The sequence below is a fragment of the Aedes aegypti genome, chromosome 1 (genome assembly GCF_002204515.2).
Source record: "Aedes aegypti strain LVP_AGWG chromosome 1, AaegL5.0 Primary Assembly, whole genome shotgun sequence".
Classification (NCBI taxonomy): domain Eukaryota; kingdom Metazoa; phylum Arthropoda; class Insecta; order Diptera; family Culicidae; genus Aedes; species Aedes aegypti.
This window is the reverse complement of record NC_035107.1, coordinates 68,185,192-68,202,859: the sequence shown is the minus strand read 5'-3', so window position 1 is coordinate 68,202,859 and position 17,668 is coordinate 68,185,192. Positions and strand designations below refer to the sequence as shown.

The 17,668-nt window shown below is 39.6% G+C and overlaps 1 protein-coding gene across 1 annotated transcript; it reads left to right on the top strand.

The window, feature by feature from the left end:
• Positions 1-4,754: 4,754 nt before the first annotated feature.
• Positions 4,755-16,835, top strand: LOC5564150 (F-box/LRR-repeat protein 4). The gene is made up of 3 exons (XM_021838818.1): positions 4,755-5,405; positions 5,624-6,558; positions 15,803-16,835. The coding sequence occupies exons 1-3, from the start codon at positions 5,112-5,114 to the stop codon at positions 16,590-16,592; spliced, it is 2,019 nt and encodes a 672-aa protein (XP_021694510.1). The 5' UTR covers positions 4,755-5,111; the 3' UTR covers positions 16,593-16,835.
• The last annotated feature ends 833 nt before the right edge of the window (positions 16,836-17,668 follow it).

Below are 17,668 nucleotides of genomic sequence, written 5' to 3'. Positions count from 1 at the left end.
ATGGAAAATTCTTCTGAATATTTTTCTTTTCAAATTTAGATGTCAGTATTATCATTCTGTATTTCTGTTTATTTGCTGTCAAATCATCTAACAGCAAACAATCTGCTCTTCAAATCAGCAAAATGGAGTCACATAAAGCCAAGAGTACTCTGAAAATTACACAAGAGTGAATGTTCAAACTGATGAAAGTTTAAATCAAAGCCTGAGCTTACATGATCAACTGATCATATTCTTCGACATCTTTTTATCTCGATTTATGAGGAAAATGTATACAGGAAACAAGACAAATAGAAATAAGGAATAGATGATTGACGAATTATAATTATTCATGATTGTAATAAAATTGTTGAAAAATCTAGATATTTAAAAGGGAGATTAGTGCTGAACAAGCAAAATATTAGTCACCCCTGTTCTTGTTTATATTCAAATGCCATTTCGATCGAAAACAGTTTTTCATTTTCGCCAACAATACCAAGTAGGGATTCTTTCACCACATTTAATGATAAAAGATGTTTTGAAGTAGTTATCAACTGGAGAAAGCAATAAAATAATATAGAAAACGAAAATACTGATTACTGTGATGCATCAAAACCCGGACACCTAAGATGATACACATATTCAAATGCTTGCATACGATTGGTTAATCGTTATTTTATTATGTATTACTTTGAGATGATAGCTTTTAGGTTAGAACTTGACAATTTTCACCAAATTTACAATGAATTGAATAAAAATTGAGTTAATTCTGCATCATGTCGTGTCCATCAATCCGGACACATGAATCAAAATCCGGACATCGGTGCATTAAATTCCGGACATTCAAAAAATCGCAGTAGTTCTTAAAAAAAATAAAAACCATTAAACATACCTTGATATCACGATACAAAGATTCATGGATTTGTAAAATTAATGTTGTTCCTCTGTTGGATTATACAGAAACATCATAAAACGTAGGTTTTGAAGTCTTCAAAAAATACTTGTGATATGTGCATCGTTCCCCCAATAATTACACATAATTTACAAACATTTTCAGTTAATATTATTTAAAATCACAACGGTTCAACATTCAACGAGTTTTCCAGGTTTTCGAACAATTATGATGGTGTATTTCTTTTTGAACTTTGAAAAATTGTATGCTAACACACTGTGTCAGGATTCGAAACCACACATATAAGTATCCGGACAGTCTTCTTCTGGCAAAGAATTACATGCATTTCATAAATTTCTTCGAAACTATTGACTTTACCGAGAACAAAATACAAACAAATCACTACAGAACATGAATCACATATGATAAGCACGTAACAAACGCGTGATGAATCGCTGAAACACGATGGCGCATTGAGTAGAATTTCTTTGGTTATCGTTAATTTTGAAAGCAAACGCGTCCTAGCGGAACCGACTTTTGTTTTTGTCTTTAATTATGTTTTACAAGGCTAACTTGATGTCAATTCATGTTACAATGGTCAACAATAGTTAACATTAATAGTATTAATAATATTCTCACACTAGGAAGGATATTTAACATTGAAATGATTGAATTTCACCAGAGTGTCCGGATATTGGTCCTGTCCGGATTTTGATTTATCACGGTAACAGTTTATCAATAAATCAGTTGTAATTATGATAAGTTACTAAACTTAATTCATTTAATTATAAAATTCCCTATTTGTGGATTTAATTTACTAGCAAACGTTCTGATCCGTGCTCCATTTACGCCAAAAACGAGCGCAGTCATATCATATTTCTCTAGCGTTCACTAGCGTTCTTGCGCGTCGAAGCAGCAAATGATTTCCACAGATCTCTTTGAACCTCTTTGCTTCGCCTTCAGTATACCAGGTAAGCGCGTTTTCCATATAGTTTGCATTGAGAGAGCTTTGACTCTTTTCTCTTCTCTCCTTTTATCCCTTCTCTACTCCTGCAATATGTCATCGCCCGAAGCTGACCCCCTGGCTGTAAAGCAGGAGGAGGAGGACTCGGAGGAAGAAGACCGTGAAGAAGCAGCGCGATTGAATCAAGGAGCAGGCGTTCGGCAATCAGGCCGCCGGACGCGTGGTGTGCTACCCAACCACCTATCAGATTACGTTGTTGGTGTAGCAGCACATTCGGAGTTGGAACCGGTAACTTTTGAGGAGGCGATGTCTTTCCCGGAATGAGATGCTTGGAAATCGGCTATGGACAGTGAAATGGCGTCCCACAAAAAGAATGGTACGTGGGAGCTAGTTCCTCTCCCGAAAGGCAAGAAACTAGTTGGAAGCCGATGGGTATTCAAACTCAAGCGGAATGAATGCAACGAGATCGTGCGCTATAAGGCACGGATTGTGGCGCAGGGGTTTACCCAGACTCCTGGTGTGGACTTTGGCGACGTGTTTGCTCCGGTGACTCGCCATGCCACTCTGCGAACTCTTTTGGCATTGGCTGGAAAGAAGAATCTCGTAGTGAAGCACCTAGACGTCCGAACCGCTTATCTGTACGGCAACATAAGCGAGGAAATCTACATGAAGCAGCCCCCGGGATATGTCGCTCAAGGCAAGGAGGAGCTTGTATGCCGGCTGCGTAGGAACATATACGGGCTGCGACAATCGGCCCGCTGCTGGAACGAGAGGCTGACGGAAGTGCTGAAGAAGATGGGGTTCGAGGCAAGCGATGCTGATGCGTGTCTGTTCGTGGGCATTGTGAACGGGAAGAAAGTGTACTTGATTGTTTATGTAGTCGATTTTCTCGTGGCATGTGAGAGCGAACAAGTCATCACCAGTGTTTTCGAACAATTGAAGAAGAGTTTTGACATTTAATGCCTCGGCGATGTGAAATGTTTCCTGGGCCTCGAAATACAGAAGAAAGGCAATGTGTATAGTGTGAGTCTGACAAACTATATAGACCAGTTGGTAGCGAGAGTGGGACTCAGTGAAGCAAAGGTTTCAAAAACGCCGATGGACAAGGGTTTACTTGGTGATGAAGTGAACGATAAACAGTTAGAAGACGTTACGAAATACAGAAGCGCGGTGGGTGCACTTATGTATATTGCCGTATGCGCTCGCCCCGACATCATGAACAGTGCTGCAATACTTGGCCGAAAGTTCAGTGCACCTTCGGAGAGTGACTGGACGGCAGCCAAACGCGTAATCCGTTACCTCAAAGGAACACGCGATTGGAGGCTGATTCTCGGCGGTGATAACGAAGATCTTGTGGCATTTTCGGACAGCGATTGGGCAGGAGATACCGGGACACGAAAGTCAACTACCGGCTTCGTGCTATTTTATTCAGGAGGAGCCGTTTCGTGGGCAAGTCGCCGGCAAGACTGTGTCACGCTGTCGACTTTAGAAGCAGAGTACGTTGCTCTAACGGAGACGTGCCAAGAGGTGGTCTGGATGCGACGACTGCTTCGTGATCTTGGAGAGGAGCAAACTACAGCGACGGTTGTTCACGAGGACAATCAGGGATGCCTCAGCTTTGCTCAGTCCGAGCGTTCTAGCAAGCGGTCAAAGCACATAGAAACAAAGCGCCACTTCGTGAAGAACCTATGTGAACGAGGCGAGGTTGCGTTGGTGTATTGCCCGACGGAGGACATGAAGGCGGACGTTCTTACGAAACCGTTGGGAAGAGTCAAGCATCATCACTTCGTGAGCGAGCTTGGATTGGTTGGCGGTGTGACGAGCGTCAAACGTTGAGGAGGAGTGAAGAGAATAAGCAGTGTCTTGCCCCTCGTCCATCACATCCTGTGTATTACTTTTCCACTGGGGCGACTGCCGCACCCCGACGGCGACGGCAGAGCAGTGTGTAGAGAAAGAGACAGTGTTCAGTTCAACTTTGTACATCCGACGAGAAACACGTAGAGTAAAAGTTTCCTTTATTCAGTTTTCCTAAAACTCGTGGTCGTTCCTTTTTCCGGTAATCCGAAACATACGCAGATTCCCCTGTGCGGTAAATCATACTCTCCCACACCTCCCAGGTTCCAACCAGCGAATTCCCGCTGTAGTTGTTAATGCAACAAAGTTCATAATTTTCACTTGTAAAATTGAAATCGGCGGACAGGGAAGATATTTTACAAATAACATAAAACATGTAAACCGTGTAGAAACATGCGCTGAAAGAGACGGGAGGTTACCGCTAACAAAAATGTGATTAGCGCCATTCAAATATCATGAATGTTTTTTGAACAACAACAATGAGCGGCCCGCCAGAAAACGTCAATCGAACGTCTCGTAAAATGGCTTATAGCACCCTCCCAAGCGAAATATCGCATCAGCAAATATTAACAACCAATAGTAATTCGGAAAAAGTCACCGGGAATAACTTTTCCCGATAACTTTTTCCACGGGGAAGGATGATATTAGCAATATTGAATTGTTAAAGTCACGTGATATTCATGACATTTAACAGCTAACAGGGTGGGTGGGTGCCCTCGTGCTGTTACGGCTCATACAAAATTTGTAAAATGTTCATGCAAAAAGCGTTACAAGGGGGTGGGAGGGTGTCGAAAATGGCTATTTATGGCGTTATGAAATTTGTGAATAAACCCTTTTGTTAGTAAGACAACCGAATCATAACCGAAAATGATTCAATCTTTCTCACTGTGCAACAACCACCAGGCCACAGTTGACCGCCTGTTGCTTCATAACTCTTCTTTACCGATTCACGGCTCGCACAAGACGTGGGCTGACTTTACGCTTGTCGCGCAACATCATCACATCACGGTTGTGTCACACCGTGCGTGGGTGGCTTTGTTTTTGTTTTGCTCTGGTGTTTTGTTTGCTTACGACTGACGCATCTTCAGCATCTTCAGTGCAACACTGCAAAGAGAACCAGTTTGTTTTCCGAGCTTGACCGTGTCAGACAGAAGAAAAAGTGCATTCGCCATTGTGTGCAACTTTGGAGAAAGAACAGTTAACTTTTGTTATTTTTTGTGATCGATGATATTATGCACTTTGTTAGTGATTTAAAAGATTGGTAATTTTCGTTCCTGCTAGCGTATGATGAAACTAATCCGTTCCAAGCGCAGAAGAAAACACTCTAATTAGTGACCAAATCTAATTAGGCGAAGGAGTGCGTTTCCTGGGTTGGATCGATCGATTTGCAGTTAGCTACCAAACACTGGGAGTGAAGCTTCAGTGATGTTGAGCGACTACTCGCTTCTATCGTCCGATGGGGACGAATCTAGCAGCTACGCGGAAAACACCGAGGACGACACGGAGGAGGATGTGTTCTTCCAGCTGAGCGGTGTCGGAGTGGAAGATAGCGGGGGAAATCGTGGGAAACTGGTTACGATCAATCAGTACGCGCAGGATGTGGTGGATTTCAGCTCGCAGTACGGGAGCGACACGAGCATCTCCTACACGGCCTTCAACGTGACGGGGAAACCTTCCAAGTTTCCGGACTATGGTGACTTTCCGGAAACGTTTGCTTTCGTGAGTATGATGAGATGGTTTTGCTGGGCGGAAATTTCCTGATTAGGATGTAAAATATGTCATCATCGTTAGGGATTTTCTTATTTTTTATTCTTATATTTTATTTATCAGTCTCCGAAAATTATCGAAAACGTTCTCTTGATTGAGAATGCTTTCGAAATCCTGAGTAACTTTATGTTCAGTTGAACTTAAAGTTGGTATTTTGATTCAAATTGCAGCGCACTTACGGTCCGTGGTGGAAGTTGGCCCCATCGGCGCAGAGAGAATTCAGCCCACAAAATTTCACCGAGGCACCCTTCGTGGATGACTACATTCTACTGCGCTTCGAAGAGGCCGTCTATCCGGAATCGATCAAAGTCTTCGAGACGTACAATCCGGGAGGAATTGTCCGCATCTGGGCCTACACCGAGGAATGGATCTGCCTGTGGGACATCAGCGAAGCGGACGAGAGTTGCACGCTGATCGATCGGAACAAGGCTCGGGTTTTTGCTCCTCGGTTAAGGCACTGCTCGGAGCCAACTCGCTACATCCGACTAGAGTTCAATCATGCTCATCTTCAGTACTCCACCCAGCTGGACGCGGTTCTTCTGGTCGGACAGAAGTTTGTGCCTTGTGGTGTCCCCAGGGGGAAACATCCGTTGAGTCTGTTGATCGAGAAGGGTCCCATCCAGAAGAAGCTAGAGTTGGAGAAATTTCGTCCGGTTGCTACGGCGAATCGGGAGGAGATTCTTCAAGAGTTCCTACGAAATGGATTGGATGAGTTCGTTCAAGGATTAAACCAACGGCAATCTTCCAACGAAGAACAAGATGAAAGCCTTGCGGAGAGTGATAGTCGATGTGAGACACCGAATGCCGAAACGAGTTCTACAATTGCCGAATTGACCCTTGAACAACTGCCCTATGAAGTCCTCTTCAAGATAATGTCCTTTCTGGATCTGAAATCGCTGTACCGCTGTGGGCGAGTTTGTCGTACTTTCAATCAGATTGTGGCGGTGAACTCGCTGCTCTACTCGGAAGTCACCCTGAAACCATACTGGAATTGCGTTTCGACGGCGCTGCTGAACTCGCTGAAAAAGAGATGTGCTTACACGAAGAAGCTGGACCTATCGTGGTGCGGCACGTTCAACAAACTCACCGCCACCGATTTCAAAGAGTAAGTTTAAAAGCTATTATGTTTAGTGCAGAGCGTTAATGTTTAATCATAAATTTAATCATGATTAATGATTAATGATTATGATTAATCAAAAATTTTAATCATTAATCACAACAAATCAAAAGTTAATCATTAAGGGGGCAGGATCCGTCATTAATTTCGGAATTTTCAAAAGCAGTTTTTTTTGTTCAAAACCAAGAAAATTTATACATAAATGTGTTCAATGTATTCTCCCTGGGCTTGGGATTATATTTTCCAGGGAGCGATGAATTTTGATAATTGATCGCTGTTGTTAGTAGTTTTGATTAGATGTTGGGTAAATTTCAAAGCAATGGCAACCTTTTTATTACAAAATTTAGATATTATCTTCTGACCTAAAGATTCTGGTTAAACTACTGTACTATGCAGTTGGGCTGCACTACGCTATCACTCATCAAAATTACTTTCACTTCGGGAAAATATAATTTCAAACTGGCGAGAAGATTACAGACTGAGGGTGGGTTAGGAGCACAATCAGACCCTTGAATGTGCAATGTGGGGTAGTGATTGGGAATGCCATTGACGGTTTGTAATCTTCTACGAGGTTTTCGAAAACCAACAGGGCGCGTGCACCGGGTTGCGGATAGGAGCAAAGGGAGATCAATAGCATCTACCTAAAATAATAGAGCAAAAAGCCGTTCCATGATTAGGTAATGTTAAGCGATCTTCTATGGTGTTCTAGTACTATAAAATTCTTCACTCACTGGGAATTCTGGCCTTGATAATATCAATAGTGATAAAAACATAAAATAATACCTAATACTTAATAAGTACAATGTAGCTTTAATGTAGTAATAAATGAAATAAAATCAATTTTCTATACTTGACAAGGTTTTGAAGACAATCAATGAGTGAAAGAACTACCTATTAGAAAAGCCACATCAGCTAAGTCTATACATATACAAATGTTGGTCATAGGGTCATGGCGAGCATTCGATATGTATGTCTATGACTGATTCTGATCTAATAGGGGCACTAGAAGACCACGCGGACAATTTCGAAACAAATTATTTTTATACATCGGTCTTACGTTCCGAAAGGCTCAGCTATGCTGCAAAGTAATTTTATAAGTTATTCATTACTGCTGTTTAATTGTTTATAATTCTAACAAAACTACATAATTAACTCATTACTAATCACTGTTCCTATATTCTCTTTTTCTCTCCTTCTTATCTGTTGCATGATTATGAGCATCACTAATATAATGCATGAGCATGCACAATAAGAATAATTTCAGGATTGAAAGCAGTACATGGATACCTGGATAGAATAGCTTCGAAAAGGGCGCTCAAAATATAATATTTCTGGTCAGGGAAGTATTTAATCAAGGGTATGTAAATTTTTTCCATTATTAACACCTAGATCACACAAACAAATGAACTAATATCAAATATTTTTTAAATATTTTTACATAAATCAGCATCGTCAATCAGTGTAAAAACAGATAAAGTTTGTAAAGTTATCACCATCGATTAAATTGCGCTCTGTATAGTAATGTTCATTCAGTATCAAAATCTCCTAAAGCGTCGCATTGTGCCATCAGCAGCCCTTAGCATCACTCTCATATTGTTATTATTTTGTTGTTTATAAAATTTCTAGAAAGCGATCAGCATATTCTTTCTTACTTGTACAATGGCCGATCTATTTGGAATTTTAATAAGTCAAATCAAACTTCAAAACTCAAATTAAATTGCTTTCAGCACATTTACATTTTGCAGCATTAATCGCATTACTGTGTCAAGTCTTCTCCATTCCCTATACCCTACCCCAACCCTTCTTATCCTTTCCGATGGTGTTCAAGTGGTCCGCATAGACTATTACGGCCATTACCTATCCCTTACCCCGGCTTTGGACTGACTTGCGCTCTCATTGCCCCACCAAACGCTGCAAAATGAAAATGAAATAAATGTGTTCAATGTATTCTATTACCCAACCGGAACACAGTAAACACATTTTTATCGAAAAATTTTTAGTTTTGATCAGAAAAACTGCTTTTGAAGTTTTGATGATGACGATGATTACGATGACGGAGCGTTGATCGTTAATCATTAATCATAATCATTGAAATATTATGTTTTAATCATTAATCATTAATCATAATCTTAAAGATAGCTAATTTTATTCAGCAATCATAATTTTAATCATAAGTCAACAATTTAATCAATCATCAATCAATCAATGAACAAAATTTAACAATTTTTACAAAATTGCCTTCTAATGTAAAAATAAATTTTGCATTTTTATATCTTATGACACGAACAGTGATAGTTTAGAGTAGTGTTTGATCCTTTGCTCGCGTCACTTGCTCCTGCGGGGGTGGGTGAAGTGAGCAGGATCAATCGTGTTGCGCGTCGCTCGCGTGGCATGATAAATTTGTGGCGCGGATCGCGAAGCAGGTTAGTAGTGTTTGATCCTTTGCTCGCGTCAAATTATTTATCATGGTCTAATCGCTTATCAAAGTGAATCCTGTGACCCAACGATCCTCCCCATTAACAAATTTCCCTCTCAGTAACCTTTGTGGAGATGCAGAGGAAAACACGGTCTCCAAATAGCAAAGGTTACACACTAACGTTCCTTCCTCCAATCCCACCTGACTGGAAGGACGTGGCCGGCGCCGTTATTGACCCTGTATAAATAAAGGCACTGAATTATGCACACTGAAGAAGATTATGACCAATCCCAGCCGAACTTCTAGTTGATTCTTTGATTCACTGACTTCGGTCAATCACGGAATAGCAACCATTGATATGTGTAGTCAGTCTAAGCTAAGCTAGCTAAGCTATGACACGAACAGTAGAGATGTACCGAATAGCACTATTCGGCCTTTGGCCGAATACCGAATAGTTGAAATATTATTATTCGGCCAAACGAATATTCGGCCGAACATTCGGCCGAATAATGACTTAATATTCGGTCAAATAAAACCTAAATATTCGGCCGAATAACACCCGTATGTGCAGTTTTTTAAGTAGGGAAAGCTGAACAATTAAACGAAGTATAAATGGAAATGAATGATCGTCTTCTTGAGCTTTTGAAACCGTTTTCAGAAATCATAAGTTCTGAGGATTTCTGTATTTCTGAAGCTAGGAAGCTGTATCCTATTGTTGATTTTTGTTTAAGAAATTTGGTTTACTATTCATCCGACTTTTGGAAGTGTTTCATAAAAATTGTGGCAAATAGACGGCAGACCCCTGACTCTCATAATAATAGAAAAACGTGATCAGTAGGTTTTGCAAAGAATATAGAACGTATAGAAAGTCCTGATAATTGACGGACTTTAAGGTGAAGATGCATCGAAGCCAAACCTGCATCGAAGAGCATAAATCTAGAGAATCTGACAGCCGTTCGCGCTGATTATTGGAATGATTGGTCAACACCAGCGATTGACCAGAAAGTTAAATTTTCAGCACAAACGGTTGTCTGGTTCTCTAGATTTGTGCTCTTGAAAATGCCGGGTTTAGCTTCGATGCATCTATACCTTGAAAACAAATTTTCAAACGCTTCTAACTAGCCAAGCGGTACGTTACAGCTCCTGCAAGATGAGATACAATTTGATTTGCAGAAAATGGTAACGCCATGGAACAGAGAATTTCTCACTTTTTCAATATTTGACATCAAAGTCTATTCTATTCAAGGTGTCCATAAAAAGAAAAATTCGGTCATCATTTGAATAAATTATTGATTTTTTAAATTTTCCTTTCATAAACATAATATTTTTTTACAGTTTAGTTTATTTTGTTATTATTCGGTCACTATTCGGCCTATTCGGCCGAATAACGGATTTTATTATTCGGCAGAACGAATATTCGGCAAACTCAAAAAAATCGAGATATTCGGCCCGAATATTCGGCCGGCCGAATATTCGGTACATCTCTAACGAACAGTGATAGTTTATGCCCAAGGAAGTTCCAAATCCAATTGCTTTGTATCCGCGGACGTTACCATAAGACAAAAACGACCCTCAAATATTTCCTTCATATAAGATGGTGCATTTTCTGAGTTGTATTTGATCCGAATTCGAAGATCCGGTTGGAAGCTTGTGAGTGGTACTATTCTACATGAAGGATTATTTATAGGGGCAGATCACCAAATTTCGACCTAGCACTAGTTTTTTAGCCGTTCATAAGATTTGTGTATACTTTGTATGAAATTCCGAAAATTGGCGCAACATTTTTGAGATCAAAAATTATTCCTTTTCCCCTAGTAGGTAGTATTTCTGTCAATAGCTCCTGGCTGTTTTTGTTCACGTTTGATGTTTGCAATCTAACATCGCTTGCACATATCCACTGAATGTAGCAGAGCATTAAGATAATCTTGATTAAACATTTGATGATTATAAAAAATAAACCATGCTTGAAGCTTTTCAATTTGAATTGTTCTCTTTAATAATGAGTAAAGTGTTTATGGCTCATTCGTTGCATAGGCCAAGGAGTGTAAATAGCATCCATTTATTACGCCTACCCCCTCCCCCTTCGAGCATAACGTTATTTGTGTTTACGGTGGCTTAGGGAGATGCCATTTAATCATTACTTTTATAAATAATCATTGATCAATGGTTAATCATGCAAAGGCTAATGATTAAATGCCCAAAAGTATGCACCAAACGTCTTGAAGTATGCAACAAACAAGTTATACATTACAAAAATTTTTGCCTTGATTAGCAATAAATCTGATATAAAATTTTTTTGAACATTGTAACAGCAAATTTTTAATCTCAATCCGTTTTTACTGATTTGGGATTCAAATCAAGCAAGGGCGGAAATTTCTTTAAAACATTGTTTGAAACAATATTTTCCAGTTTTTCATAAAGATCTCGTAAGTAAATTTATAGCAAATGTCCAAACTGATTTCGCCCAACATTTCTCCAAGAATTGAATTGTTTAGTGATGAAATATTTGCAGTGCTTTGTAGCTTGTTTCTAAAGATCACATTTTTATATCAAAAAAGATTTCAATCCGTTGACTCAAAGACATTTCAGTTTACATAATGACAGCTCGCTCGTAGCAAAATTTGCCGGAGGTAATTCAAAAGTGATTTCCATATTAATATCAAACGCGTTATTAAAATAGTTTCAGGACACGGACAATTTTACAATTTTGGGTTTTGGTTCAAACTTCAACGTAAATAGATTCAGAATATACAAAAAAATAGATACTCCTAAACAAGCAAATTTTCCCGAAAAAAATTATATCTAATACTTCAATAATTCCCTTGAGAATGAATTCAATGGCTTGGTTTGAAAAATTCATGAAGTTCAATATATGGAAAGCTACACACTTAAATTATTTCACCGACCTCAGTAAAATTTTTCGCCGAGAACCCAACAGCTGAGAGCTCGGTAAATTTTAACGCCGAATCTCGGTACTTATTTCCGGCAATCCGAATTTTTTGCCGAGATCTCGGCGAACGTTACCGAGATTCGGTAAACGTTTACCAAGATCTCGGTAAAAGTTTTACCGAGAATCGTCAAATTATTACCGAGATATTAGCTGTTGGGTTCTCGGCGAAACCGTTTAAGTGTGATAGGTTTCATAACTGCCAATATAGTGCTTTACTTTCACTTTGGAGTATGAATAAACAACTAATGGAATTTTAACACTTCACTTTACCAAAAAAATACTAATAATCACTAGAAAGGCGAGCAAATACCATTAATACCCATTCATTGTATGGAAATCCGCAAATTGGCACAGAATTCTTGTTGGTCGAAAATTAGAGCTTTTCCCCTATGATAATATTATAATCACAAGATAAGCAACATATTAGAGTTTACCGCGGTTTGTTCGCCTTACTAATGAGTTTTTCAACACTCTTCGTTCTTTTATGAAATGAAGTGTTAAAGTTCAATTACCAATATTTTGAATACTTTCTCCGGGAAATCGACAAACCTTAACAACCCGGCATCCTTCTTTATCAATAGCGCTTGAAACATCCGTTTAAAACTTGATAATTTATGAAGTTGGATGTGTCGCAAGCTACGCTTCACAATGCCAATATATTGACCTCTACCTCCAGGTTACTAGCTCTTGAACCAGAGCAATTAATCTTGATTTGTACTTAAACACTGTAATCAATTGGCCGTAACAAAGTTCAAAAGATTTTTATATAGGATTGTTTGTTAATCATGAGTAATATGATCATCATTATCTAGTCTTAGTGTATAACCCATTGGTTGCATACTTCAAGTCGCTTAGTGAATCTTTTCGGGAATTTAATCATTAGTTGATGAATGATTATTCAAAGATTAAATGACTTGAGATGCCCAAAACACATTTAAGTATGCAACAAATGCATCACCCTCTTGAAAAATTATCGGTACACTTACGGTACACTTCAAATATGAATCAAATAGCTCCCATCATGATCTTTTGTTTAATCATCAATTTTTGAATCATGATTAACTTACGCTCTGCTCTTGAACCTCGGTCTAGACTCGGTCTGCAAAAAAATGAAGCTTGATTAATCATTAATAACTTTTGGGACTCGATAGGAAAATGGCTAAAGACTCTTAGGGGGGACTACTCTAGTACTCCCCGTAATTCAATCCGGAACTATTGTAATTTTTGAATCGATACCCGCAGTTTTAAAGACAAACAGCAATCCTAATATTTACGGAATTACGTTAGAAGACAACTGAAAAACATAATTTTGAACAACTACCGTAAAACTAAACGTTACATACACTTCGCATTTGGATTAAATGGAAAACAATGAAAACGTGTGAAAAAGCAAAATTTGCGATAAATGTACACGTCTTCTCGATAAGAATCGTACTCACGTTCGCTAGATAGGGCGCGTTACCCCGTTACGAGATTTGTATAGTGCGGGCTCACAATGGGTCGCGACGTTCTCAATATAAATACGATAAAAGATAATTAAAAAACGTATTATTTTGAAATTGAAAATTTTGATCAAATTTGACATTAGGCACGTAAGGGTTAATCATAATCATTGATCATAATCACTAATCATACTGAGCTAAAGTGACCAGACGTCCTGCTTTTTGCGGGACAGTCCCGCATTTTAACCATTTGTCCCGCGCTGAAAAGAGTCCCGCGGAATGTCCCGCATTTCATTGAAATCATTAAAATGTCCCGCATCTCTAGCGCAATTATTATTATTATTACCTACCGAATTAACTTCTTATACGAACATCAAAGAAATGGATTGGCAACAGAGTTTGAATTATGAATCCTTTGCCTTTTGATGATTCGTTCGCAGCAAATCAGATAGTAAAACCTTACAATTTCAAGCATCCCTGCAAGCCATATAAATTGAGGCAGAAGAATTTACGAAAAAATCTTGTTTACTTATACATATAACATCGCACCGAAATTTGAATGTCGCGTTTTCTCGCACAGAAAGCCGTTTTTTGAGTTCATCAGTGCATTTTGTTTTGATCCGTATACACGTACAAAGTAGGGAGCCGGACCCAATTATTGGCACTTTTGATTCACTTCGGCAGTGGGGTTTTTTGGAAGCTATAAAGCTCATATTTGGTCACAATATGCGTCGTAGTGAAGTGCTTGCAAAGTTTCAGGCAATTCGGCCTAGAAAAAAACCCCATGCCAAAGTGAATCATGGAAGTGCCCAAGTGTTTCTGCACTCTAGCAGTTGTCAAATCAACTTTGTTATAATAGAATAAGTCGCAAAAGATTATAGAATAGTTCGCAAAAAAAGCCTATACATTCGCATTGCATGCCAACTTTCATCATATAAAATATGTACATATATCGCCTTTACTTTTGTACGTATACGGCCTTTTGGCGATATATTATACGGAAACTTTGCTTATATAAGCATCGCATAACGCAAAAGGTGATTTATATGTGTTTACGATCCATCAGAATCTCACCAAGATACTTTAAAAATCCTGCAAATGACTATGTGAATATGTTGCCTAGAATTTTTAAAACTTTCTTTCACAATTCTACAAGAAACTTAGTTAAGCTTCCAATTAAATTAAAAATCGTACTTCAGGCAGCTAAAATAAACGCTATGCAAATTTTCAGAACGAACAAAAGTTTCTCTTGTTTTGTTTAGAACACGCTCTATTTTTGTTGGAATAGAGGTAGTGTCGCACCTCAGGTAGAAGAATCGTCGGTTGAGAAGCATGCGTCGTCGTAGGTAAAAGTGTGGAAGATTTGTTGTGAGGTATAATATTTGTGTAGGATTTTGAATTGTAAAAATAGATACCTGGTTTGAATAAAGAGAGTTGCAGCTGCTGGTTGAGGCATCAGTCAGTTAGCTGCCCAGTTGAAGGAAACATCTACTGTATTGTATTTCTTTGTGATTTGCAATCGGATGTGGACGGGCTAGCCTCGCTAGGATCTGCGTGGTCTTAGCGGACTAGCTCTTCAACAATTTTGAGTACCGTTCGCTTCAAAACCCCAATTGCGTTTCAATGTCAAACAAGATTTTTTTTGAATGTATCTCATCCAAATTTTCTGGAAGACTGGTGGACACAATTGATGAAAAGTATAAACATCGGAGTGCTCATGATTAAGTAAAAACGCATTGAATTGCAAAAATCGAATGCGACTTGTTCAAAACTTCAAAACTTTGAACTCAGCTATACCAAGTCAAACTGAATCATTAATAAAAATGACTATCGCAAGCAATACTTGTGTATTTGAGTTTGCAACTTCAAACAATTTGAAATCATTTTCCATGCTTTTGCTTTGAAGATCCGCCCTCTAGGCATACTTTCCACTGTACATCAGTGATGTGTGCGTACATAAAAAGATTGATGATATTTAATCATTTTCTGAAATTTTGTCCCGCTTAGGAGCTAAATATATCTGGTCACGTTATACTGAGTTTAATCATTAATCATAATCACTAATCATCTAAAATTGTAATTTAATCATTGATCATAATCATTAATCACACTTTGGCTTAATAATCAATCACAACCATTAATCATGACTTCAAAAATTTTATTCATTAATCATAATCATTAATCATGATGAGATTGAATTTAATTATTAATCACCTAATCAATCATTGCAACCCGTTAATCATTAACGCTCTGGTTTAGTGATTTAGTGATTTCTTTGAGGAATCTCTGGTGTAATTGGGAAACGTGCTATAGATAAATCACTGCAGAAATCCTTCAAGAACTTCAAAGAGTTCCTGTATGTCTTCCAATCCGGCATCCCTCGCTCTTTCCAACACTCAGTACAAAATTTCCCTTCTTTCACAGCTTTCTCGCCGTTTGCGGCAGCAACCTAACCCACCTCCGGATGGATTCCTGCAAGTTCCTGTCCACCGGTAGCTGCCTCGAGTCGATCGGTTCGCACTGCTTCGAAAACCTCCGGGAACTGACCCTCCAAAACTACCACCCCGAGGCGGAAGACTTCTCCGGTCTGTACTACTTCCGCAATCTGGAACGCCTGGACCTGAACCGCACCACCATCAGCACTCAATCTCTCCTGATAGTCCTCGCCCGAAACGAACACCTGCGCCACCTGAATCTGGCCTTCTGCTCCATGGACGTCAATATGGACGACATCGCGCTGCAGATCTCTAAATACAACCGCAGCCTGATCTCGCTGGACATGTGGAAATCCCATTCGCTGACCTCCCTTGGATTAGAAGCCCTCAGCAAGTGCACCCTTCTGGAAGAGGTCGACTTCGGGTGGTGCCTTCGGGAGGAACCCTCCCCGGGCGAATCCGTCCGACTGCTGGTCAAAAGCTGTCCCCGACTGAGGAAACTCTTCCTGGCGGCGATCCGTGGCCTGACGGATCGGGACCTGGAGGTGATCGCCTCCAACGGGGAGAATCTCGAACAGCTGGACCTGATGGGCATCATGGGCATTTCGACGGAGATGTGCTACCGGATTCTGTGCCGCTGCCGGAAGTTGAAACTGCTGGATTTGAGCTTCTGTGATAATTTGGACAACTTGCAGATTGCGCTGTGGAGGGACTGCTTTGACGTGGCCATCAAGCGCAGCTTTGTGGACTTTGGGCTGACGCGCGGAGCGGAGTTTTGAAGGTTGGAGACAAGAAGAGAGGCGGTTCAAGCATTCCTTAGTTTTAGTTTCATTCTGTGTTCTGTGAAGAGATTTTTGTTTTCCGATTTTGAAATTGTTGTGATCCCTTAGGAATGAAGTATTTTAAGAGCACGATACGATTAGAAGGTATTTTATCTATATTTATGTGACTGAATTGTGTCGATGGCGAGTAGATTTGGCCAAAAGAGAGGTTTATTAAACAGATATCAAATATTTATTGTAGTGACGTTTTGAAACACGAAAGAATTTCCTGCTAATTCAATCGACCAGTTGTTTCTGTAAATCTAATTGATTTATATCAGCAGTGTGACACAGTACTTATTTGATACTTTAGAACCCGACATCCCAGTGCTTAATGGACCAATGCACGAGTTCATTAATTTGACGTTTGAGCGGTGCCGAATTCACTGGTCTCCATGGTCACATAAATAACACGGCACCGCTAAAACGTCAAATAATAAACTCGTGCATTGGTTCATTACTACTGTTTTTTGATGGATTTGTTTTAGCTGTTCGAACCCATTGTGGTATGGAGCTACATGCTCTCATTTCGCTAAAGCGATCTTCCCTCTTCAAGGGACCCCTCTCCTATTTCCTCCCATCTTTCCCTTCCCTTTTCTCTCCCATCGGGTAGAAGATTAAAATTGGCTCAAATATGGCGATGGCACAAATCTCTTAACTGGTGGGAAACGTGCTTTTGGAGCCGGCCTTCTGATACCTGTCTCTCTGTTTATCTTACCTACCTTGATACCTTGATGGCTATAGCGTAGCGTCACGCCATTGCCGGGCGTATTGTAGAGCTCCATCTTCGTCGGTCTTGGGCGAAACTTCTCCAGTTGCCCAATAGAAATATTAGTAGTAGAACGCTAATGGCGTAGTTGTCACAAAACTGATTTCAATTTTATTACCTTAAATTATGGTTTTTCATTGTTTGTTCTATACCATGATGTTGTTTTGGTTCTTAAAATTAATCTGACATTTTGAGGCTCGGTACTCACGCTGTCAGTTCGTGGCAAACTAGATGTTGGTAACACAAACAGCAGCGACATTAGCAT

What these genes read in the sequence shown, in the direction of transcription:
- LOC5564150 (XM_021838818.1), top strand. Translation starts at nt 5,112, where the DNA reads ATGTTGAGCGACTACTCGCTTCTATCGTCCGATGGGGACGAATCTAGC. An exon ending in TTCCGGAAACGTTTGCTTTC is followed by an intron (nt 5,406 to 5,623) that starts GTGAGTATGATG and finishes TTCAAATTGCAG; the next exon opens with CGCACTTACGGTCCGTGGTG. An exon ending in ACCGCCACCGATTTCAAAGA is followed by an intron (nt 6,559 to 15,802) that starts GTAAGTTTAAAA and finishes CTTCTTTCACAG; the next exon opens with CTTTCTCGCCGTTTGCGGCA.